This window comes from Pelodiscus sinensis, chromosome 3, assembly GCF_049634645.1.
Source record: "Pelodiscus sinensis isolate JC-2024 chromosome 3, ASM4963464v1, whole genome shotgun sequence".
Taxonomy (NCBI): Eukaryota; Metazoa; Chordata; order Testudines; family Trionychidae; genus Pelodiscus; species Pelodiscus sinensis.
The window spans coordinates 4,761,666-4,786,797 of NC_134713.1; the positions used below are offsets into that span (position 1 = coordinate 4,761,666).

At 45.9% G+C, this 25,132-nt stretch overlaps 1 protein-coding gene across 5 annotated transcripts in view; it reads left to right on the forward strand.

Moving 5' to 3' along the window:
- INTS9 (integrator complex subunit 9) overlaps window positions 1-25,132 on the forward strand; it is a 92,625-nt gene that overhangs the window by 20,885 nt on the left and 46,608 nt on the right. For all 5 annotated transcript variants that reach the window (XM_075923266.1, XM_075923268.1, XM_075923264.1 and 2 more), the window contains exons 6-9: window positions 1,709-1,795; window positions 11,664-11,784; window positions 13,268-13,402; window positions 19,609-19,720. In XM_075923266.1, the coding sequence (XP_075779381.1) occupies window positions 1,709-1,795; window positions 11,664-11,784; window positions 13,268-13,402; window positions 19,609-19,720 (455 nt within the window). The remainder of the gene's footprint in view (window positions 1-1,708; window positions 1,796-11,663; window positions 11,785-13,267; window positions 13,403-19,608; window positions 19,721-25,132) is intronic.

Genomic DNA, 25,132 nt, shown 5'->3' on the forward strand with positions numbered 1-25,132 from the left:
GTAGTGTCACTCTAATACCTGGTACAGCCTCTGTCTTGAAGGCTACATCCTGCAGTTGCAGGGGATAAAACTTAACACTAACATTGCACTTGACCTCTTCAAAGTGCTGTCCAGATGTCAACTAATGAGTCTTTCCCATCTCTGTCTTCTGTGATCCTGTGATGGGTGTGTTGTAACACTAGTCTGTATTCTAGAATGGATGCCAGACACCTGTATCCTTAGATCCGTGGTCACCAACCCGTCGATCGCGAGGCGTTCTGGCAACCCCGTCCCCCATTTTCCCCCCCGCCCCTGAGAAGCCCCACTACCTACCTCTAGAGTAGTGCCAGCTTCCCGCGGAGTGGACGGAAGTCCTCTCTGAAGCCTGCGTCACTTCCGGGGGTTCTGGAAGTGCGCGGGCTGCTCCCCCTCCCACAGCTCTGTTGCATGCTGGGGGAGGGGGCATTGGCCCTAGAGGAGGAGTGTGGAGGCTTCACTGTGCCGCCGGCGCCGGAGGGGTGAGTTGGGCTCAGGGGTTTCCCTGCGCCGTGGGAGCAGGAGTCGGCCCTGGGGTTTGGCCACGATGCGGGAGGGGAAGGAGTTGGCCGGGCCGGGCTGTGGGATGGGGGTTTGGCCCCGGGGCAGGTGCCCGCGGGGGTTGGCCGCGCTGCGGGAGGGGAGGGGCTGCGCCGCGCTGCGGAATGGGGGTTTGGCCCCGCCGCGGGAGGCGGGGGTTAGCCCCGGGGCAGGCACGCTCAGGGTTTCCCTGCGCCGCGGGGGGCCCGGAGGAGGCATGTGCTGGCTTCCTGCGGGGGGAGGGAGGGAGAGAGAATCCTGGGAGGAGGCAGATGCAGGTGACTCTGCTGCCACTGGCACCCTGTCCCCGCTCCCCAGACTCCACTCCTATGTCCCCAGCTACAGAACTCTGTCCCCACTCCCCGAACTCTGTCCCCACTGGCACCCTGTCCCCTGCTGCAGAACCCTGTCCTCTGCCCTCCCAGCACCCTGTTCCCTCTCCCCTGTCCCCATCCGCAGAACTCTGTCCCCACAAAATGTATAATTATAAATGCTTCATTTTAGATTTAAATAGCATGAATAAAAAACAGACCATTTATTTCATAACTATAAACACGTGATTTTAATTTTATATATCGCATAATTTAAAAATAAAGTGTTTATCAGAGTGTGTAAGTAAGGGCTGGGGATAGCAAGTGATGGACAGGAGGAGAATAGAGAGGGCGGGGCTTCAAGAAAGGGGCGGGGCTTCAAGAAAGGGGCGTGGCGGTAGATCTTGAGATTTAAAAAGTGATCTTCAGTGTAAACAGGTTGGAGACCATTGCCTTAGATTATCATGGTTGTCCCTTCTGATCTTAATGTTTGTGAGCCAAACAGGCGAGAAATATGGTAATGTCCATTGGTATTAGACAAGTCAAAAGTTTGTGTGCAGTCCTCAACTGGTAATCTAGCATTCCTCCATTTACTTTAGTGAAGCAATATGGAATTCTACAGTCTCAGACTCTGACCCTGTAAATCTGCAAGGTTGTGGAATTACTTTGTTTGTTTGTTTTAGCTTACAAGGAAGAGTGGAGCTTTTTTAATATCCCATCCTTTGAATTTTTATGCACTGTGTTAGTGGCTAATGCAGTGCCTGTCATTGTAATGAAATATTCTAATTTCCTGCAATGAGAAAATGTGCATTTGTTTAATGCTAGTAATGTTTCCTTTGCAGACTTCTCATGGAAGAGCTGGTGAATTTTATTGAACGTGTGCCAAAGGCTCAGTCTGCCTCCTTGTGGAAGAATAAGGAAGTGTTACGGTAAGGACCCAATTTATTTGTGACAAGGAGTCCTGAGGCACCTTATAGACTAACAGAAATTTCTAGTTCATCTGCAAATTTGACACCATGGTTTTAAGATTAAACAAAGACTGTGAATGGCTAGCCAACATGCTGTCCTTGGCCTCTGTTTGTCAGAGGCTGGAGAGAGATGGCAGGAGACAAATCGCTTGATCATTGTCTTCGGTCCACCCTCTCTGGGGCACCTGGTGCTGGCCACTGTTGGTAGACAGGATACTGGGCTAGAAGGACCTTTGGTCTGACCCAGTATGGCCGTTCTTATGTTCTTAACTACAAAAGCAGTTTCTCCTCTCTTGGTGTTCATACCGCCACATGATCCCGCTATAAGTGGGCCTCACCCTCCTTGACTGAATTAACCTCATTATCTCTAGCCTGCATATTTATACCTGCCTCTGGAAATTTCCACTACATGCATCTGGTGAAGTGGGTCTTTGCCTATGAAAGCTTATTCTCCAATACATCTGTTAGTCTATAAGGTGCCACAGGACTCCTTGTCGCTATTGCAGATCCAGACTAACATGGCTACCCCTCTGATACAATTTATTTGTGAAACTCCTGTGGATGTGATTCAGTTGGCGGACTTTGAGATCTGAGTCTTTTTATCCCTTAACATAACCACAAAAAGAATCCTGAAACAAATGTGGACATTGTTTGTCTTCTAATATTTTGCATGTTAATATCTTTTTTCCAAAACAAATGGCCAAATTCATTCTTAGGAAAATGTGTATGTAACACACCAAGGGCTGACTTTGATCTTGCACTCGTTTAATTCCAGTGGTTTGACAGAAGTGACTCCTGGTGTAAACTGATGTAAGAGGAGGCTTGCTCTAGTACTTGTGCATCTCTGATGTGCCCTTTTTCATACTAGTATCCAGATTTTGTATGCATAATTAAAAGTAACATCATTTCTGTCAGAGCGAGCAATTTCCAGTGGATAGAGCTAAGATAAATATCAATGTAACTCAGGAAACCAGGAAAAATAATTGCATCAGTGTCCAGCAAGTTCACTGAATATAGAACAAACCTTTTCAAACTTTATATACATCTGCTCAAAACTGAGGTGTGGGCTTGGTCTATTCACTGCATAATGGTGATCATTGTCAGCAGAGTGGGCAAAATATGGCCCATAGGCTGGATCCGCCCCCACACGCCGCTCAGAGCAGCCTGGCTGTGGGGAGGAGGGGAGAGGCTTTGCACACTGCCCCTGCATCCAGCACAGTCTCACAGCACATACTGGCCAGTTTCTGGCCAATGGGAGCTGCCTGTTTGCAGGACAGAAACCAGCCAGTGGAACCTGCGAGAATGTGCTGGGTGCAGGGGCAGTGTGCAAGGCCCTCTTCTTCCCTCCTCCTCCCCCTCCCTGCTCACAGTGGCAGCACTCAGAGCAGCACATGGCTCCTGCTACTGACTGCTCTGAGCGGTGTGTGGAGGCAGAGCAGACAGGGAGCCTGCCAGAGAGACCTGCTGGGCTGCTGGCTGGGAGCCACATAGGCTGGGAGCCACCTCCTGGCCAGAGCCTTCCTTTGGCACTCCAGCTCCTCCCTCCCCAACCCTCTGTCCCCCTCCTGCACCCCTGCCCCACATAATCCATATTCTCTGCACCCTCGCTCCTGCACCCATATCCCTTCTCAGACCCTGCACACCAATCCCCTGCCCCAGATCACAACCCTGTCCCAGACTCTGCACCCACTCCTCGAGGTCCTCCTACACCCATATCCATATCCTCTTCTGGACTCCTTTCCCCTGCCCCAGATCACAACCCTCTCCTTCACACAGGTTCCTTCCTAGGGCCCACACCCTCTCCTGCACCCCAGGCCCCTACCACAAGCTCCTTCCTACACCAAACCTACGTCCCAGACCCCACATCTTCTCTATTAATATCATGGAGGAGTGTGGCCCTTCACCCCTTACCATATTCTTGGAGTCAAAAATTATTACCCACTCTAATCTACAGAATGGTGTGTGACCAATTGAAACTGAATTGGCAATTTGCTACTCTGTATGCTTCTGATTGCTTCAAGCCTATAACTCCACATTAAGGTTGTTTTCATATAATCAAAGAGGTTTTTTTCTTTTGTTTTATATAATATTGAAAAATGAGTCATGACATTTGTAACTTCCTTGGTATCTTCTCAAACTAAAGTCCGTACAGACATTCTGATATTCAGTGTTATAATTACATATTATTGCACCTATTGCACCTATTGCAGTTGTACTCCCATAACCTAAGAACTAGGGGTCACCAAATGAAATTAATAGGTAGCAGGTTTAAAACAAACAAAAGGAAGTTTTTTTCTCCCCACACCACACAGTCAGCCTGTGGAACTCCTTGCCAGAGGATGTTGTGAAGAACAGGACTTAAACAAGGTTCAAAAAAGATAAATTCATGGAAGTTAGGTCCATCGATGGCTATTAGATAGGATGGGTAGGAATGGTGTTCCTAGCCTCTGTCAGAAGCTGAAAATGGATGACAGGAGAAGGATCAACGTGATGATTCCCTGTTCTGTTAACTCCCTCTGGGGTATGTGGTATTGGCCACTGTCGGAAGACAGGATACTGGGCTAGATGAATCTTTGGTATGACTCAGTGTGGCTGTTCTTATGTTCTTACTTTTCATTTGTACAAACCTAAATTAATCTGCCTTGTGTAACAGCGATTAGAATTTATAACTAAAATCAAGTGCAATGTGGAGTATTGCATTGAACCAGTGTTTAAATGCGTTAAATTGGGGCTAACAATTTTACCTAGTAAAAACTGCCTCTCGTAAATACCATGCCATCTCTAATTTTGAAAGTTCAGTTCTTTAGAGGGGCCATTCTGGTTGGTCATACTCCAGGAACAATCCTGTCTACACACCACAGTAACTGTCATCTATTTCAGAAAGATGGGCCTTCAAGGGCCTGAGCCAAACCCCATAGAAGCCACTGGATCTTTTATTTGGTTTCATTGGCATTGAAACCTGTCCTAAAGAAGGCAAGATGTGAGTTCATTCTGCTCTCCCTTGGTGGGAAAATGGCCTGGCTTTAAGAGTTTCAGTCTGGGATTTGTCTGCCATGGTCAGCTGCATTTGTTGTAGCATGGTGCTGATGGAAGGTAGAAATGGAACCAGAGACAGTCCCTGAGTTAGGTATACCCCAGCCATTGAACTAGCTAGGGAGCATGTGTACAGCATGGAGGACAGCGTGATGAGCTGTAGTCAGGAGTCTTAACCAGAATACAAGCTGCTGCTAATTCCCGCAGCCTCCTAAGGGACAATGTCTAAAGCCAATATCATGCCCAAATATTTTGTGGGGAGAGGCCAGAGGAAAGGGATATTACTAGAATAGACTTTTATCAGTGCAGTATCGAAGAGTAACCAGTAAATAGGCTCAGTGGAATTTCTTTTTTATATCATTTTGGTAAAGGATATATTCTAAGTACTTTTTATCAATTACATGTTCATTGTTGTGGGAAATGATGGGGGTGGGATTAGAAAATAATTATTTAATGGGAGTAGCCATTGAGATTCAAAAAGCTGAAGCTCTGTGACCATTAAAAACCCAGATTATCAGCATTATATGTCAAAATATACTAAGTAAATATCCTTAAGAGTTTATAAGCGCTCAAATAGCATTTTTCTTTTTTTTTACCTGATGGTAGATTTCCATTATCCTGAAAATAGTTATGTGTAAACACATATAGGGTGAAATGCACATTGAGGCTATGTCTACGCAGCAGCGTTATTTCAGAATAACTGGCATTATTCTGAAATAACTTAGTCCATGTCTACACGCAAGCAGTTATTTTGACATACAGGCAGTCCCCGGGTTACGTACAAGATAGGGACTGTAGGTTTGTTCTTAAGTTGAATCTGTATGTAAGTCGGAACTGGCGTCCAGATTCAGCCGCTGCTGAAACTGACCGCCAGTTCTGACTTACATACAGAATCAACTTAAGAACCCCAGGCGTCCCCAAGTCAGCTGCTGCTGAAACTGATCAGCAGCTGATTCCAGGAAGCCCGGGGCAGAGCAACTCTGCCTCGGGCTTCCTGTAGTCAGCGCTGGTCAGTTTCAGCAGAAGCTGACTTGGGGATGCCTGGGGCAGAGCAGCTGGGGTACTGCTGGGTTGCTCCAGTAGCGCCACTCCTCGGTGCTACTGGACCAACCCAGCAGCACCCCATCTGCTCTGCCCCAGGCGTCCTGATTCAGCCGCTGCTGAAACTGACCAGCAGCGGCTGAATCAGGACCTGGGGCAGAGCAGCTGGGGTGCTGCCGGGTTGGTCCAGTAGTGCCCAGAGCAGCGCTGCAGGACCAATCGGCAGCGCCCCAGCTGCTCTGCCCCAGGGTCCAAAACAAAAGCCTGGTCTGCTGGGGGGGGCACACTAGCTGCGCCCCCGCCCCCCAGCAGACCAGGGACACGGGGAGCAGAGCCGCAACGGAAGCGGGGTGCCGCACCTCTGAGGCTTTGCTCTGGCAAAGTCTCAGAGGCGCGGGACCCCGCCGTGGCTGCCGCTTCAGTCCCGGTGCCTGTGGTCTGCTGGGGACAGTCCCCAGCAGACCACAGGCACCCGGACTGAAGCGGCAGCAGCGGCGGTTCCCCGCGCTTCTGAGGCTTTGCTCTGGAAAAGCCTCAGAAGCGCAGGAACCCGCCCTGTGCCCCTGGTCTGCTGGAGACGGTCTCCAGGAGACCAGGGGCACCGGAGCAGCTTACGAACGGGGCTTTCTCGCCCCGGAGCTCGCAGGTAGCAATCCGCCACCTCGACCTCCGGGGCGAGAAAGCACCGTTCGTAAGTGCGGATCCGACATAAGTCGGATCCGCGTAAGTCGGGGACTGCCTGTGATGTCGAAATAATGGAGAGCTGGAGGACTGCTTACTCTGACTCCTGTAACCCTTGTTGTACAAGGAGTAAGGGAAGTCGGGGGAAGAGTGCTCCATCTTGAAATAACTGCTGTGTAGACAGTGCCAAAAGTCGAAATAAGCTATTTTCGAGGTTAGGCCTGCTGTGTAGATGTGCCCTTACAGATAAAAATCTGTTCCTACCAGTCACCTTAAAACATAGATTAAGTGATCACTACCGTATGTAAGCTCCACTTTCTGACTAGTTTGATGGGCCAGTGTTCTCTGGAACTTATATTAGAATGGGGGACAGAGAGCAACAATTCTGGGTTATATTCTTGACTCTTTAACTCACTGATTGGTGCTAGGCAAGCCTCTTAACCTCCCTCTGCATCTAAAATTGAGTTAATCACCTTGTAAGGGTGTTGTGGGCTTAATGAATGTTTGCAAAGTGCTTTGAGATTTCAGATGCCAAGTGTCCTGTAGGTGTCAATGAAGCTAATTATTATAGCATTTAAGCAAACATCCCCTAGTCCACAATTTAATGCCTGAGTAACAGTATGTTCAGGGTAAAAATGGCACCACTAATGTAAGCAGATCCTGCCCATGCTTTAAATTAAATTAATGGAGATTACCTATCTCCTAGAACTGGAAGGGACCTTGAAAGGTCATTGAGTCCAGTCTCCTGCCTTCACAGCAGGACCAAGTTCCATCCCTGACAAATTTTTGCCCCAAATCCTTAAATGGCCTCCACAAGGATTGAACTCACAACCCTGGGTTTAGCAGGCCAATGCTCAAACCGCTGAGCTATCCCTTCCCCCTCCAATGGGTGAATGCTGGTGAATTTCAAAGTTATAAAAGTACTTGGTGGCTGCTGCCAGAACAGAATACTTGTTCCTTTTGAGTCTGTAACTTCTAAAACATTTTCACCCTGATGAATCACCATTATTATTTTTCAGCTCAGCTAGTTTCACTCTGAATAGTGAGTGTGAAACACCAAGTAGTATTATCTTTATTACAGCACTGAAGCAATTTAAATGCCAATACTGTAAAAAGTAAAAGCATTAGAGTGGGTTATGCTTTTCCATTACCAGATTCAGCATGAACTAATGACTTAGAATGTTTTATTGCCATTAGGTTTTAATTAACTGGGTGTTTTCAGGGTTTTATAGAAGCTCAACTCTCTCATTAATGCTCATCCTTCCAGTTGCTTGTGTTGTGGGTGCACACCATCCCTGTATTCCAATGCAAGTGTTAGTAGAGACAAGGTACAATTCACCTGTGGAACTCATTGTTGTAAGAGATGATTAAAGCTAAGAGCTGAGCAGGATTCAGGAAAGTATCATTTTATGTAATAAGCAGGGCTCGACAAATACGCTCGCCCATGGCGAGTAGATTTTACCAGCTGGTGAGTGCAGGGGCGGACTGGCCCAGTGGGCCATTGTGACGGGCTGGCCGAAGCCTGCACTACGGGTGGCCGGTGGAGGAGCAGAGTGCCGCCGGGGAGGGGGAAGTGCGGCGATTCTCAGCACCAGGCTGCCTGCATGCTGCTCTGGCGCGAGGAGGTGGGGCACGAACCAGAGGGCAGGACGCCGGCAGACGCCAGGACACTGGCGTGATGGGGCATCCTGACGTCACGGCCGGCGACCGCCAGATTAAAAAAGGCTCCAGCAACCCTGCAAAGTGGAAGGCAGAAGCCAGGTGGGGCAGGGGCAAGGGCTGGGGCTGTGCTGTGCTGAGGAGAGGGGAGGGAAGGGCAAGGGAAGGGGAAAAATATGGGGAAGGGGCTTGTGCTGAGGGGAGGGGAGGGGAGGAGGTCAGGAGAAGAAGAAGAAGAAAGGGGAAGGCACCAAGGGACAGGGGTGCAGGAGAGACAAATGCCAGAGGGCCAAGTGCAGACAATGAGGAAAAGGGCAGGAGGGAAGGTGTCAGTGGGAGGGGGGACAGGGTGATGCTGGGAGAGGAGAGGGTAAGGGCATTGGGGGCTAGAGGAGGGAGGCAGAGGTGCTGGGAGAAGGCTTGAAAGAAGGGGTGGGCATGAGGAAGGTGGGGATGGAGCTAGACATGTGTGAGGGCACAGGGGTATGAGGGGAACGGGGGTAGGGGATGGTGAGGGGGTGAGCATCACTTCAGGGAAAAAGAGGTAAAAGGGGGCAGGAGCAGCGAGGGAAGGGGGAGGCACCAGGAGGGTGCAGGTGCCAGGGGATTCTGGGGGTGAAGCAGAAGGGCAGACACCTGCAGGGGAGGGACCAGCACCAGAGGAGAGAGGCAAGGCAGGTGTGTAGAGGGAGGTGTTAGGAGAGGGGATGAGGAGGGGTAGCTCACATGATCAGAGTGGGGTACTGGAGGATTGGGCACAGGGGGGAGAGAAGGGCTGGTGGAGGGGGGCAGGTCTCAGGAAGGCTGAGGGCAGTGAGAAGGGCAGGAGTCAGGACAACAGAGGAGGATGAGGGGTTGAGGGGCAGCAGGCACCAGGGGAGCTGATGGAACAAGGGGAGGAGACATGGCAGCAGAGGGAAAAGGTAGAGGTTTGTAAGATATTTATTAATAACTTATTAGTAATTACTGTTCTTATTCTTATTAGGAATTTATGCCATTAAAAAAACACTTTGGGGTGGCAAGTCCCTTTTTTGTCTGGCAAGTAGGGTTTTCTATAATTTGTCGAGCCCTGGTAATAAGAATATCCAAAGTAGGGATTTAAAATCTCGTTTAATTGGTTAAGCATATTATTTAATTGGTTAACCAATTAAAGGGAAGGGCAGGCAGGGAGGAGGTTACTCCAGCCCGGCTAGAGCAACCCACCAGCCCACCGCAAGAGCAGCCCCTATGTTAACCCACCCATTAAGGGTGAGACTAAGCAGTTAACCTGTTAAACATTCACATCCCTAATCCAGAGTTGCATTAGCAATGCGTTAATAAATGCATTACATTTGGAAGGAATATATATCTCCATGTTTCAGGGAATCTAACTTTAGTTAAGGGGGGAAGGGCTAAGAAACTTTCCCAAAAGGCAGGTTATGCCACAATTATTACGTTAATAGTTTCCTTTAAAGTGTCTGGAAGGGGCCTTTGCCAGCATAGTGGACAAGATAGACCAGTGATCTGATCTGATATGGCAACGCCTCCCTTCCTCCAGCTGGAAACAAGTCAGGTTAAACATTAGGCGTGGTTCTCTGCACCGAGCAGGACAAAGTCATGTTTGACAAATGCAGGAAGCTGAGGTGCAGATGTTAAGGTAGTTGCCCAAGGCTTTGCAGGGCAAAGTTAAGAATAAGTTCCAGAAGTTCTGATGCCCGAGTTCTCCATATGAACCAGCGCAGCATGCTCCCTTGGCCTTCTCTGCACTGCGTTTTTACCCGCATCCCTTCATCCATCCAGGTATGGCTGAGAGCCATGAGAGGGTCCACGGTGGGGTGTCCATGAGGAATGCATAGAGCTGAATGCCATCAGTATGTTATTAGTGTTTCAGCCCTTACAATTTCTTCTGGCAACCTCACATGCAAGCTAAACACCAGGATAGTGGCCTAAAACTCTTCAGGATCCTGCCAGGGTGCCCATTACCACCTTAACATTGTTCTAGGAGTGAACTTGACCATTCACTAATACCCTTTTTGCTGGGATTTTAATCTAGTTCTCAGTCTCTGAAGATCACCTGTGTTCAAGGATGCTAGAAACTTACCTTTCTCACCAGTGACAAGTCCCCACATTGTCTATTGCTAGGAGACTATTCTGGGAAGACTAACCATATTGTGGCATTCAACAGTAAATTCTGTTTTATGGCAGGCACAAGACACTTCATTGAAACTATTGCCTGCAGATGGTGGGCTTTCTGTTTGCATTGTCTGGCTCCCTGTTTTATGATTTCCCAAAAGACGCCTAGGACACTTCATCTTCCCCCTTAACCTCTTTGCTTTCATCTAGCATGTGCTGGAATTGCATTCATTGGAGTAGGCATACACAATGCTCTTGGCAAGAGCTGGCCTTCATTCTTTCTTCAGTATGTTAAATTATGGAGATGTTCTCTGACCTAGTAGTCATAACAATAAATTAAATTCCTTTAAACAAATTGATCAAAGAAACTTGACCAATTTTCATAAATCATGGGAAACTGATTTGAATTAGCCTTTGATTTAGCATTAGTTTAATATACCAAAAAAACTATTCTTCTTCCACATTTTGGCAGTTCTTGCCTTGGTTTATATTGCTAAAGAAGATTTATTTCCCTCAAGTTAGCCATCCCTCCTACAGGCTGTGACACTATAGTTCACGTCTTCCCTGACAAAGCTGGCCAACTAACTTGCAAAAAATATGTGCAGTATATGAAAAATATAATGGATGAAGTTTTCTAAGGTGGGTGAACTCAGTGCTTGCTCCCAAGGATGTCAATTGCTTTGCGACTTCAGTGAATTTATCCGTGCAAATTCCCCCTGGAGAAAAGTATTGACTCCATCTTACAAATGGGGAAACATGGGACTATGGGCCGCTGAGTCCCAATGTTAGCAGCAGAGCTGAGAATAAGGATAGGGTCCCTAGATCTGACTTCTGTGCCTTACTCAAAAGACCATATTCTCTACCTCTCTCTATTCAGTTTCCTAGCTTCAGCGGTGGGTGTGTTAGAGGCAAATTAAAAATACCTATTGTCCCTCAAACCCAAATTATAGCAGAGCCTTTTGCTATGACCACAACCTGGCTGCAGTTCAGATCTGCTACTATTTCTAATGCATGGGAAAAATACTGCTGCAACGCACATTTCCCCCCCTCCCCCCTACGATTCCCTGACTTGCAAGAGTTGGGGACAAAGCTGATCAAGTGTTTTCTGGGGTGAGGTGGCAGTGGCCCATCCATGCTTCTCATTAGCCTGGAAATCTCCCACCTCAGCCTTCCTGGGAACTGGTCAGTCCCTAGAGTGCTAAACACCATGGAATGAGTTCTAGGAGTTAAAATGCTACAAAGAGAAATAAAAATCTAGGAACCCAACAGGAAATTGAGAGAGTTCCTTTTTTGATCTTCACAGGCTGCTGCCTGCCCCTCTGAAAGATGCAGTGGAGGTGTCCACGTGGAGGAGGTGCTACACCATGCCCGAGGTGAACTCTGCACTGAGTAAAATCCAGCTGGTGGGGTATTCTCAGAAAATTGTAAGTATTGATACAGCTAACACCAGGCAAGCAAGAGCATCCTTTTCCCCCCACCTCTTTGTCTTTGTAGGAGTCTTGGGGAGCCCTCATTTTCCTATGCTTTACACCCACCCAATATGCTGTGTGTGGGCTAGCCACTCTAGCTGGAGGGTGGGAGTGGATTCCATTCAGTACCCTACATCAGAACTCCACCTGCCTTACGAGGAAGATTCCTCTTTATGGGAGATCAAGCAGCTCCCTGGATTCCTCAGGGAAAGCTAATGTTTATATAATGGTGAGATTCATAAGTTAATATTGGCCCACTGGGAGATGGGATTTTTTTCTGAACTAGCATCTCCTCTGGGCCCCCTGATCATGACCCCTCCCCAGCCAGCACATCTCACATCTGAGGATCTGCTGAATGGCTCTGCCTCCACTTTCTCACCTCCTCCCCTTCCCAAGCTAACTGGAGTTTGTGAGCACTTCGCCCTGGTGCAACCCACCCTCTCTGCACACTCTTTCAGGGCCCTCTGCTGGGGCTTTCTGTCCCATAAGCAAGTGCACACCCTAGAATGAATTAAACTCACCAACTCAATAGCCTACCTATAGGATACAGCATCCCTAGACACAGCAAGCACTGGTATTGTATACAGTGTGATTTTTCACATTAGCAACACTCTCTATCCCTCTCAACACTGTTAATGTTGTAACTAGAGCCCAAAGGGTTGAGCCACTGAGATTTAAGCTGCTGATGCAGCGTTGTATAGCAACTAGTAAGAGGGGTTCAATGTTACTCAGTAAACATGAATAGTCATTCATCATAGTAAGTCACAAATGTTGAATCAATAATTATTTACTTGATTTATTTTATTTGCCTGTAGATCTGGGACCATAGATTGTAAACTCTTGGGGGCAGGAATCATGTCTTTGCCTGTTTTATGAGACATTTGGTACATCTTTAGATGCTTAAAAATATATACTGGAACAAGATACAACTTCTTGTTCTCTTAGCTTCATAACCACAAGGTAGATCAGTGTAATGCCTTTCGGCAAAACATAAGCTTTGTAGAACAAGATGAAAGAAAACAGCTACCTAAAAGAGCACTGCCAATAGTTTGTACTCAGAATTCAGGCTGTGATTTTGCTGTTTTGTAGAAGGAGGATCTGTTCCCAAACCATCAGTGGATAATAGTTTCAGTAGAAATAGTCTTGTGGGGGGGGAGTGAGTTTATCTTTAATCCTAAAACCTTCTGCTAGTTTTCCCATCCAAATAGATGTCTTTGCACTAGTGCAGGAGGGGCTGAAATTGACCAGTCTAGTTTCAATCTGGGCACTAAAGAAAATAAAACTCTAAACTAAGAGGGTTTTTTTTAAATATGCCTCTAATCATCTAATTGCTAACAGCACTTTTGTTAATGATTATTTATAATAAAATCTCATCAGTATTCTAATTTTTCTTTGTCCGGTTTTTCAGTTTATTTCTCTCCACCTGTTCTTTTTCCAGGAGCTGTTTGGTGCAGTACAGGTTACCCCTCTCAGTTCAGGCTATGCGCTTGGAAGCTCCAACTGGATTATACAGTCACATTATGAAAAGGTGTCCTATGTTTCGGGGTCCTCGCTGCTCACGACACACCCCCAGGTACAGACACTATTGAATCTTGGTAGAAAAATTCCATTGTTGGAGGCGGGTAAGTGAATTTGAAGGTGAATTCGGGAGCCCTTACCTCATGGGCATCAGGGCAGGTGGCAGCAGGCAACTTGTAAAAGTTTCCCCATCAAAGCTGTTCTAGTGCCCTTCAGTTGTAATCAGCTAGACTTCCCAGTTGTCATTAGGCAAAGACTGCCACATTGTTAAGCAGACAAGCATCCTCTAGGTAGCAAGGTGAGACACCTAATCTCTTTCTTAGCAGTGATCAAATTTTAACTCAATTTCCAGAAGTAAAAGTCTGCTGCTCTTATTTAAAGAGCCAACTTAACTCCAGAACTTTTCCATTTAAAACAAGAGAGCATCACTTTAAAAAATACTGTTTAGTCTCTAAAGACAGTTCACAGGCTGCTTTTATATCACTTCTGAAAGATTTTTGCTTCGAAGGAATAATGGCTAACTGGCTGCCAACATTTCCACCCTGCTCTGCTAAGGGTAAAGTCATTATAGAGCTGTACATGTAATTTCCAGTAAATTAATTCTCTTAGGATCCATAAATTTTTAGTGGAAAGGATGGCTGGGAGTTCGAAGTACTAAGTTGTCACTTACAATAGTTAAAAGAGTAGTATTAGCAGAAGGCTAAAATAATAAAATAATAAAAAAAAAGTTAGGTTCATGATCAGTAAGTAACCTTGTTCCAAGGTGAGTACCCCCTGTAGAATAAGCTGTAACTTTCCATGCTTCATTGTTGTCCGGAGGTACGCTCACTTTTTGTTGGAAACTTTGAGCAAAATGCCTTAATCTGTTCATGAATTCTGCGTGTGTTTAGAGAGGAGGTGGCAGCAAGGGAGAAAGCATGAAGAAGGGGCTTGTTTTAACAACATAATAAGTGGGTAAATGGAGGCTGGCTTCATTGATTGTCTGGAGGAAGAAGCGAATATCTCAATAATGAATGAGACACGATGAGTGAGGCGGAGGGAGAGGCCATGAAGGGCTTTGAAAGTGAAGAAAAGTAACTTATAGTTGATGTAGTTGGGAAAGCGGGTACAAATAGAGAGTTAGAGTGTTGAAAAGTGATAGACTAGGAAATAGATCTTTGCAGCGGTATTCTGAATGTATATGAACGGGGCAAGATTGTATCTTTCAGGGCCAGAGAAATGATGATGTAGTACTGGAGTTGAGATGAAAGTCTTAGGCCAGGTCTATACTAGACCCGAAAGGTCAGCTTAAGGTATGCAACTTCTGCTATGTAATTTCAATGGATATACGTTCACACAAGTAAACATGTTTTAGCATTTGTGTCCATTTAGCTTTTGTTGCAGAGACTGTCCAGTTTGGCCAATATACATGGCAGCGGGGCATTGCTGGCATATATCACATTAGCTTAGCAGCTGCCAATGATCTCCATTCCTGATCACCGTTCCACTGAATTAATAGTGTGTGTGTTCCTAGATGTAGCTCCTTCCATAGGTGAAATGTAGCTGTTTTTCTTTCATCCTGGCATGCAGTGATCTTCTTTCATATCAGGCAGAGTGTAGGGCATTTGACTTCCTTATGAAACAAAGGTGTTGATGAGAAACTACAGTGAGCAAATCAGTAATGCACGTAAATCTGTCGTCTAACCAAGTTGGGTACTGTTGCTTATAGACTGGTCCTTTTTGTGTGTAGTGCTAGTAGGCCAGATAGTGTGCGCTCTTTTACATGAGTTATTTAAAGTACTTGCATGGGAAATATAAATTGGGTGTTCAGCAAAATTCCATTCGTGACTGCTCAGTATATAGCTGCAAAGTCTCACAGGTTTTATTTGATGAGATCTATGCCAGATACTATGGCTTTTGCACTTCACTCTTATGTTCTAACAGAGGGGTCTCATTGAAGACATTGCTTAGGTGCCTATCAGCACCAGAAACACAGAACTGCCTACTGTCACCTCAAGGTCTTCACTTTGATGCCAGTAGGGATAGGAGTGTCCCTCCAAGCCTTTTCAAAATCTTTTGTTTACATTAATCTGAAGAATCAGTGCAAGCCCTCTCAGTGCAGTAGAAGCTGAAATTATAGGTGTCTAATATAGCATAATCATTATTTACATTATCGCTGGCAGACTCAACATTGTTGTATTGTATTATTAGCACTTCTGTATCTGTGCTTTTCATTAGTCATAGGCACATGACGCCTATTCATAGACTCAGAGATGGTCTTCTGTGAGTCTGGTCTTGTAAGGTGCTGAGAACCCTCAACTCCCGTTGATGCCAATGGGCGAAATTCATCTGTGGGATCAAGGGCTTGTATGAAGCTCTTTGCACTGCCTACACACAGCACCAGGAGCATGGGAATTGTGCCAAGATCCTTCAGTTCCTCAGGAGTCTCTGCATCAGCCTTGCATAGGCTGGTACAAACATCTATAGGGAGGGGAGATTCCAGGGATCCATGTGTGAGAATCCATGGCCCTAAAACACCAGCTAAGTGATGCAAAAGGGCTGCAGCTGCTACACCAGGCTAAAAGTTTCAGTGGTAGCAGGCTGGGGCCTAGAGTTAATTCTCTAGCAAGGCTATGACATAGCTACAGTGTCCATTCTAGGGACGCTAAATATCGGTTAATTCAGTAGTTGATTAACCTCATGAATTCAGTTACTTGACTATTCGATAGTCCCTGGGGGTGCGTCCGGCAGCCAGTGTGCTCCGGCTCCACACCCAACGAGCCCTCTGCCACTCTGCACTGCTGCCTCTGTATCAGAGGCAGCCACGCGGGGTGTCCGGTGGGAGCTGGTCTGCAAGGAGAGCCAATTTAAAAACCAGCTCCCCTCACGGACCGGCTGCCTGTCGCCCTGTGCTGCTGTCACCCTGGGGCATGTCTGAGCTCCCAGACCCAGGATGAGACAGAACTGAGTCGGGCTGCCTGCCGACTTGTCTCCTAATACATTTTAAATGCAGAGCCACAGCGGGGATAGGTCAAGCCAAGATTGAGCTGGGCTTTTGGTCAGCCTCCAAAAAAATATACTGGCAAGTGAGGGGGAAGGTGGGTATGAGTGTAGTCTATAGCAGTGTTTCCCAAACTATGGGCCGTGGCCCGGAAAAAAATACTGGGCCTCAGTGTGGCTGCCGGGAGTGGAGTGGGGCAGGGCAGACTGGGAGGAGGTGTGTGTATGGGGGAAACCAGACGCTGGGAAGCAGTGATGGGGGCAGCGGGACTGTCCGGTGGAGATTGGGGCGGGGGTAGCCGGTCGGCGGAAGCAGGATTGGGGACAGCAGGGCTGTCTGGCGGAGATTGGGGTGGGCGGGAGGCCAGCTGAAGCAGGGTTGGGCACAGCGGGGCAGCTGAGATCGGGGCAGGCGGGCAGCGGAAGCAGGGCTGGCCAGGGGGTGGGGGAACTGGCCGGGAGAGATCGGGAGGAGGAGGACTGGAGAACCAGCCTCTGGAAGCAGGGCTGGATGGGGGCAGTGGGCTGGCCAGGGGACGGGGCGAGGGAGACTGGCTGGGGGAGATCAGGAGGAGAAGCGGTGGGAGGAGTGGCGAATCGGCCGGCAGGAAGTGGAACTGACCCAGGCACATGCAGACCTGGGCACACGAGTGAGTCTGGCTTCGGGGATTCCATTTTGTCCCCCCTCCCCCATACCTTCCCTCAAGTAGTTATGAACTGCCTGGCTGGTAGACACACTCAGGCAGCGTGAGCACATCTACCAGCCAGACAGTTCGCAGCTACGGACTGATACACCTAATAATAATAAAAGTTACCTAATTAAAAAATACCAGACACTTTATATGTCTGGTATTTTCTCAATTTGTTTCCCGGACAGAACCCTCAAATACCGGACTGTCCTGTACAAAACCAGACACCTGGCAACCCTACCCCTCCTAGCCAGATATCCTACCCCCAATCTGCTCCTGCTCCCACCTCCTGGAGCGCCTATGCAGTGCTGGGTCCCCTAAGCCCTGGCCCAGGCTGTGTGGGGGATGCAGCCGGGTGAAACACTGAAAATTTATTCATTTTAAATTCTTTTTTATATGCGTTTATATTTTTGGGCTGCAAAAAACAGTACTAAAAAAACCAGGTTCCAACTAAAGTAAAAAGTTTGGGAAACCCTGGTGTAGCCAGCTTTCTATCCATCTTACACTCCATTTATCCAATCCATATTCCCTTAACTTGCTGGCAAGAATATTGTGGGTGACTGTATCAAAAGCTTTGCTAAAGCTGGCACTGGGGGCTTTGGGAGGACCAGAAACAACTTATTTGAATATTCATCATTTGCTTAATGAATATGCAAATGAATGTTACCAGTCCTCCAAAAGCTCTTGAATGGATTTACTGGTCCCCGTGTCAAAAAGTTTGGGAACCCCTGGACTATAACATTAATCTATAAACTTTTGCTTATCGGTTAATCTGTTAATCGACTACACTATTACATCCCTAGTCCATTCCAATTGTTCAGCCTTGGAAGGAGAAGTGATTTTCTCCCTAACGTATTTCAATTTGATGAAGCTCTGTTTTGTATATTAGGGATACACAAATTCCATACTAGCACCCATTCAATATAATCTCTGATCTTACACTCTGTATAATTAATGTGTAAGCGTTGGGGGAAGAGCATTTATTGCCATCCTAATTTAATTTAATGCTGCTGAAATGTCACATTATTAGGCCTAGAGAATGAAGTTGTCTAAGCCAAGCATATTGCAAACTGTCCTTATGCTGCCCTGGCAATATGTCTCAACCGTGGTGGAGATCTACGCTCCATTTCATGGCCCTTTTCATGCTTGGCATCTCTGATGAACCAGCTAACGGGGCGGATTATGTTGTGATTTTCTGTGATGTAAAGCTCTGTCCACTAGGACCTGGCTGTAGCATGGATTATGTATGGACAAGATATCACCCACAGCTGCAGTCAGAACTAGACACCTGACTGCTTTATCCATCTAGTCCCGTTTGGTTTGTATTTTGTGATTATACAGGATCACTGCAAATACTGGGCACACAATGAATCAGGACGGCACGCCACTTTCAAAATGCCCATTATGTTGAAACCCATCTTTTATTTTAAGCCTGTAGTGCAAGCTGCAAAGACATATGAATTAAGAAGGGAGCTCCTATAACATTGTTTAGAATCATGATAAGTGGTTCAGTGTTGAAAGGAGTGGTGCTGTAAAGGGTAGTTTTCTTTAGTTTGACTGTAGTGTTGCACTGCCAGTGCTGTGGTTAAGTTTGTGATGGGGTTTCTGTACAACTCTACACCATTTAATTTTATTTTGTCACTGAATATAACTTTGGGGTTTAAATGTAATTGCTTGACATCTTGTTAGTCTTTAAAGGTATCCTTTGGTATATATGGTTGTGACTGTTTTCTTCCATTATTTGATCTGAGGAAGTGGGTCTGGCCCACGAAAGCTCATCATCTAATAAACCATCTTGTTAGTCTTTAAAGTGCTACATTGTCCTGCATTTTGCTTCAGCTACCCCAGACTAACACGGCTACATCTCTACCACTAATTTTCTAAAATGCATTTATAATGCACCAATCACAGATTTCTAGGTGTGTTAATAAAAAAACTAATGGATTACAAAAACACATGACAATTTTCCCATCCTACATCCCCTGCCCCAATCTTGAAATTGACTAGCTCTCACTCTGCCACCAGGGTAATTTGGGACCCTAGATTTAAGGACCCTCTACTGAGAATGCCCTGACTTCAGCTCCCCCATGCAAGAGATCTGCAACTTCTAGCTCAAGGATCCCAGGAGAGAGGGAGGTTCCCAAAGCCCAAGCAATATATGTTTATAGATCAAACCTTACACCTTGAACTGCACTTGAAACCCATTTGGAAGCCGGTGCAGGCTGTGGAACTCGGGTAATATGCCTCCTGCATTACATCTTCTGCAAGTTCTTATCTTAACATTTGAGCCATGTTATCAGCTCCTAAGGCTGCAAGGTGCTTCATGGATGGAGGATACTACTTTAAGAAGGGGCTCAGTCCAGCTCAGTAACATGACTTCTCTCAGAAGACACATTCATGAGTAAGGCTACACAGACTTCTGGCTACCTTTTGTGGCCTCTTCACAGATGCAGGATGCTCCGAAGTTACATTGTTTCATAATCTCTGCTCTGCTGTGTTGAGCTACATTACCACCAATCCTCCTCAGATTGTAGAACAGGGAACACTTGTGCTATAGTTGTGACCGAATTTACTGTACTTCATTCTTTTTCAGCCCATGGACCAGGCGTCTCTGAAAAACAGTGATGTTCTCATTCTGACGGGGCTTACCCAGATTCCCACTGCAAACCCGGATGGCATGGTGGGAGAGTTCTGCAGTAACCTGGGTAGGTCACTATTGCCAGAAACACTTTGCTTATTTCATAATCTTATTCATTGCCATTGGTGGGAAATAATTCTGTGATTCCTGGAACTGAGTAAGTTGCCTGACTATATCTCCTGGCATAAAACTAGCTGTTTAGATTTTATGATGTGCTCCTGATGTCATCAATAAAGTGCCTTAAGAGAGACAGGTTGTACCTGAAACATTTTGTAATGGAGCTGGTTTAATGAGATTTAATCGTCTGCTGCTTGGGGTTTGCTAAGTATGCAGCCGAGCTGCCAACCAACTACGTGTCGCCTAGGTTGTGAATAGACATGCCAGCTGATATATTGCTGTTTCCTTCCTGTACCTCACCCAGTGTCAAATCCTCACATACCATTTTTATGACCTTCAGTTTTGAAAACAAACACATCTGCTTCTTTCCTTACACCTGGTTTTCAAATATATCAAAAGAAAACAGTACAGTCTTTAGTTTTTATGTTACGTGTATTTATAGACCACAGAAATATAAAACCTAATCACAAGCTTTCACAGCTGGAAAAGCTGCTAATTGCAAGCTGTAATATCGGAGTGAGAATTGCAGCATTTCCCAGTCTGTTTGGAATGTGACATCTGACTTTTTTTTTCCCTCTTCTCTCCCCGACCCAGTCCCTGCCTGCAGTTTCTCCTCACAGATGTTCTGCTGCTTCTTCCTGTTCTTCTAGCAAGCACCTTTATTTTAAACTGTATAGTTTGAAGGAGGTGAGGGTTGTAACAAAATAACAACTTCACTCTTATACAGCGAGGAACTGAAAGGACTGGAAACCTAAATAAACTAAGCCTCATGCTGTGATAGTGAGATAAACAAGTATCATTAGCCCCATTTTACACTTGGGGAAATGTGAGACACAGAGGTTAGGTGACTTGCCCAAGATAAAAAAGGAGTTATATAAAAAATGGAAACTAAGACAAATTACAAAGGATGAATATAGGCAAACAATACAGGAATGCAGGGGCAAGATTAGAAAGGCAAAGGCACAAAACAAACTCAAACTAGCTACAAGCATAAAGGGAAGCAAGACATTCTATAAATATATTAGAAGCAAGAGGAAGACCAAGGTCAGGGTAGGCCCATTGCTCAGTGAGGAGGGAGAAACAATAATAGGAAACTTGGAAATGGCAGAGATGCTTAATGACTTCTTTGTTTCGGTCTTCACCGAGAAGTCTGATGAAGGAATGCCTAACATAGTGAATGCTAGTGGGAAGAGGGTAGGTTTAGAAGATAAAATTAAAAAAGAACAATTTAAAAATCACTTAGAAAAGTTAGATGTCTGCAAGTCACCAGGGCCTGATGAAATGCATCTTAGAATACCCAAGTAGCTGATAGAGGATGTATCAGAGCCTTTAGCTATCATCTTTGGAAAATCATGAAATACAGGAGAGATTCCAGAAGACTGGAAAAGGGGAAATATAGTGCCCATTTATAAAAAGGGAAATAAGAATAACCCAGGAAACTACAGACCAGTCAGTTTAACTTCTGTGCCAGGAAAGATAATGGAGCAAGTAATTAAGGAAATCATCTGCAAACACTTGGAAGATAATAAGGTGATAGAGAACAGCCAGCATGGATTTGTAAAGAGCAAATCATGTCAAACCAATCTGATAGCTTTCTTTGATAGGAAAACGAGTCTTGTAGATAAGGAAGAAGCGGTAGATGTGGTATACCTAGACTTTAGTAAGGCATTTGATACAGTCTCGCATGATATTCTTACCAATAAACAAGGCAAATACAACTTAGATGGGGCTACTATAAGGTGGGTGCATAACTGGCTGATAACTATTCTCAGAGAGTAATTATTAACAGTTCACAATCCTCACAATAACAAGTGAGGTTCTGCAGGGGTCTGTTTTGGGACCAGTTCTGTTCAGTATTTTCATCATCAGTTTAGATATCGGCATATAGAGTACACTTATTAAGTTTGCAGATGATACCAAGCTGGGAGGGGTTGCAACTGCTTTGGAGGACAGGGTCATAATTCAAAATGATCTGGACAAATTGGAGAAATGGTCTGAAATGAACAGGATAAAGTTTAATAAAGACAAATGTAAAATGCTCCACTTAGCAAGGAACAATCAGTTTCACACATACAGAATGGAAGCAACTGTCTAAGAAGGAGTACAGCAGAAAGGGATCTAGGGGTTATAGTGGACCACAAGCTAAATATGAGTCAACAGTGTGACGCTGTTGCAAAAAAAGCCAACATTATTCTAGGATGCATTAAAAGGTGTGTTGTAAGCAAGACACAAGAAGTCATTCTTCCGCTCTACTCTGTGCTGATTAGGCCTCAGCTGGAGTATTGTGTCCAGTTCTGGGCACCACATTTCAAGAAAGTTGTGGAGAAATTGGAGAAGGTCCAGAGAAGAGCAACAAGAATGATTAAAGGTCTAGAGAACATGACCTATGAAGGAAGACTGAAAGAATTGGGCTTGTTTAGTTTGGAAAAGAGAAGATTGAGAGGGGACATGATAGCAGTTTTCAGGTATCTAAAAGGGTGTCAAAAGGAGGAGTGAGAAAAATTGATTTCCTGGCCTCTGAGGATAGAACAAGAAGCAATGGGCTTAAACTACAGCAAGGGAGGTTTAGGTTGAACATTAGGAAAAATTTCCTAATTATCAGGGTGGTTAAACACTGGAATAAATTGCCCAAGGAGGTTGTGGAATCTCCATCTCTGGAGATATTTAAGAGTAGGTTAGAGAAATGTCTATCAGGAATGGTCTAGACAGTACTGGGTCCTGCCATGAGAGCAGGGGGCTGGATTTGATGACCGCTTGAGGTCCCTTCCAGTCCTAGTATTCTATGATTCTAAGATTGCACAGAAAGCCTTTGGCAGAGTTGGGAACAGAACTCAGGAATCACAGCTCCTTGCTTGCCAGTACCTTCTGACAAAAGCAATAGATTATGCTTGAATTTATTCACGTGTGAAAATTTACAAAGTCACTAGATGGATGTTCCTTCCAAAATATCTCAAAATCCCAGTAGGGGATCTAATTCTAGTTAGAGGGCAAGTTGTTGAGCAACAGGTGTAGTGGATTCTCCTCCAGTTTAAATCTTTAAATCAAGATCGGATGTCTTTCTAAATATATATAAACACACACACATACATATATACAGGGCTTGACAATTAGGGCAATCCACTCGCCCGGGGCGAGTAGATTTTAGCCCGGCACGGTGCCACAGCACGATCAGCGCATGCCCAGCGCGGTCTGCGCATGCGCAGTGCGCCAAACTGCACAGCTGGCAAACGGGGCTTGCCGCCGCTTGTTAAGCCCTGCATATATATGTATGCTTCAAGCAACTATAGGATGTTGGCCTTGCTATGGGACTTACTGAATGAAATTCGGTGGCTTGTGTTATACGGCAGAGGAGGGAAGGGAAGGGTCAAATTAGATGACGACGATGGACACTTAACATTAAAATCTGTGAACTGCTTGCATTTTAGCATGTGATAGGCACTGTAAATACTCCCTAAATTATGATGTCTGAAGAAAATGTAGAAATGTCAAGCCACATCTGCCTTAGTTTTATGTATAGAAATGTCAGATTTTTTTTAAAGAAACTTTTAGGGAAACAACAATTCAGAGGTGGTCTGGGGAAGGTTTCCTAGCAAGCTTCAGTCTTGAACTTGGTGAGATGAGAAATTTGAAAATCATTTAAACACAAACAAGGAAAATGTCTGCCATGTGAGAACATTGGGAATCCATGTTGGGCTCAACATAAATTATGAGAAGGCCTGGGAAAACAAGATGACTGTAAACTGTTTTAATGCCAGGGCAGTTTAACACCACACAAATAGTATGAAATCCCCTCACCCCCAGCCTGACACCAGACAGAGTAGTAAATTGGTCCAACTGTTACAGTTGGAACATCTGTGACAGTACAAGCTGGGGTGGGCAAGGCAGCCTCCGTGGGCCGGATCTGGCCCTCCAAGCTGGTTGATCCAGCCTGTGGCTGCCCTGCCACTCCCCTGCCCTCAAGCTAGTCAAAACCTGGGGATGTGAAGTCTTTTTCCCCCGTCAGGGTCACTCAGCACCAGAGGGAACCACCAGCTATTCGGCTAAACAGCTGACAGTTCCCTCTAGGTCTCATGCACCCCTGGCAGGGCAGGGGCAGGAGGCGATAGACTTTGCGTACTCCCATGCCCACAGGCCCTGATTGGCTTGGGGGCAGGGGGAACATGCGCAAAATCTCCTCCTACCACCAGGGGTGTGCAGCACCTAGAAGGAACCAGTGAGGCAAAGACTTCATGTACTCCCACACCCCTAGGCCAATGTGAGTCTATGGATGGGGGAGAGCGGGAAGTCTCCTGGCCCCACCCCTTCCACCTGAGGCCCAGCTAGAGGATTTAAACTTAAATTTCCCCCCAGCTGGCTTTGAAAATCTCAACCTTAACCTCAGAAGAACATAAGAACGGCCATACTGGATCAGACCCAAGGTCCATCCAGCCCAGTATCCTGTCTGCCCACAGTGGCCAATGCCAGGTGCCCCAGAGGGAGTGAATCGAACAAGTAATGATCAAGCAATCTCTCTCCTGCCATCCATCTCTGGCAAACAGAAGCTAGGGACACCATTCCTTACCCATACTAGCTAATATCCATTTATGGACTTAACCTCCATGAATTTATCTAGTTCTCTTTTAAACCCTGTTATAGTCCTAGCCTTCACAACCTCCTTAGGCAAGGAGTTCCACAGATTGATTATGTGCTGTGTGAAGAAGAACTTCCTTTTATTTGTTTTAAACCTGCTGCTCATTAGTTTCATTTGGTGGCCCCTAGTTCTTATATTATGGAAACAAGTAAATAACTTTTCCTTATTCACTTTCTCCACACCACTCATGATTTTATAGACCTCTGTCATATCCCCCCTTAGTCTCCACTTTTCCAAGCTGAAAAGTCTCAGTCTCTTTAATCTCTCCTCATATGGGACCCGTTCCAAACCCCTCATCATTTTACTTGCCCTTCTCTGAACCTTTTCTAATGCCAGTATATCTTTTTTGAGATGAGGAGACCTCATCTGTATACAGTATTCCAGACATGGGCGTACCATGGATTTATATAAGGTCAATAAGATATTATCCATCTTATTACAGGGATGTTAAATATCTTAGTACAGGAATGTTAAATATCGGTCAATTGAATAGTTGAGTAACTTCATGAATTCTTATCGGTTAGTCGACTTTTCTATCCGGGGGCAGGGCCAGCTGCCAGTGTGCTCCAGCCCCATTCCCAAGGAGCCCCCAGCCACTTTGTGCTGCTTCTTCTGTATCAGAGGCAGCAGCATGGGGTGCCAGGCAAGGGCTGGTCTGCAAGGGGAGCCAGTTTAAAAACCAGCTCCCCGCGCGGACAGTCTGACTGTCGCTCCGTGCTGCTGCCTCCAATA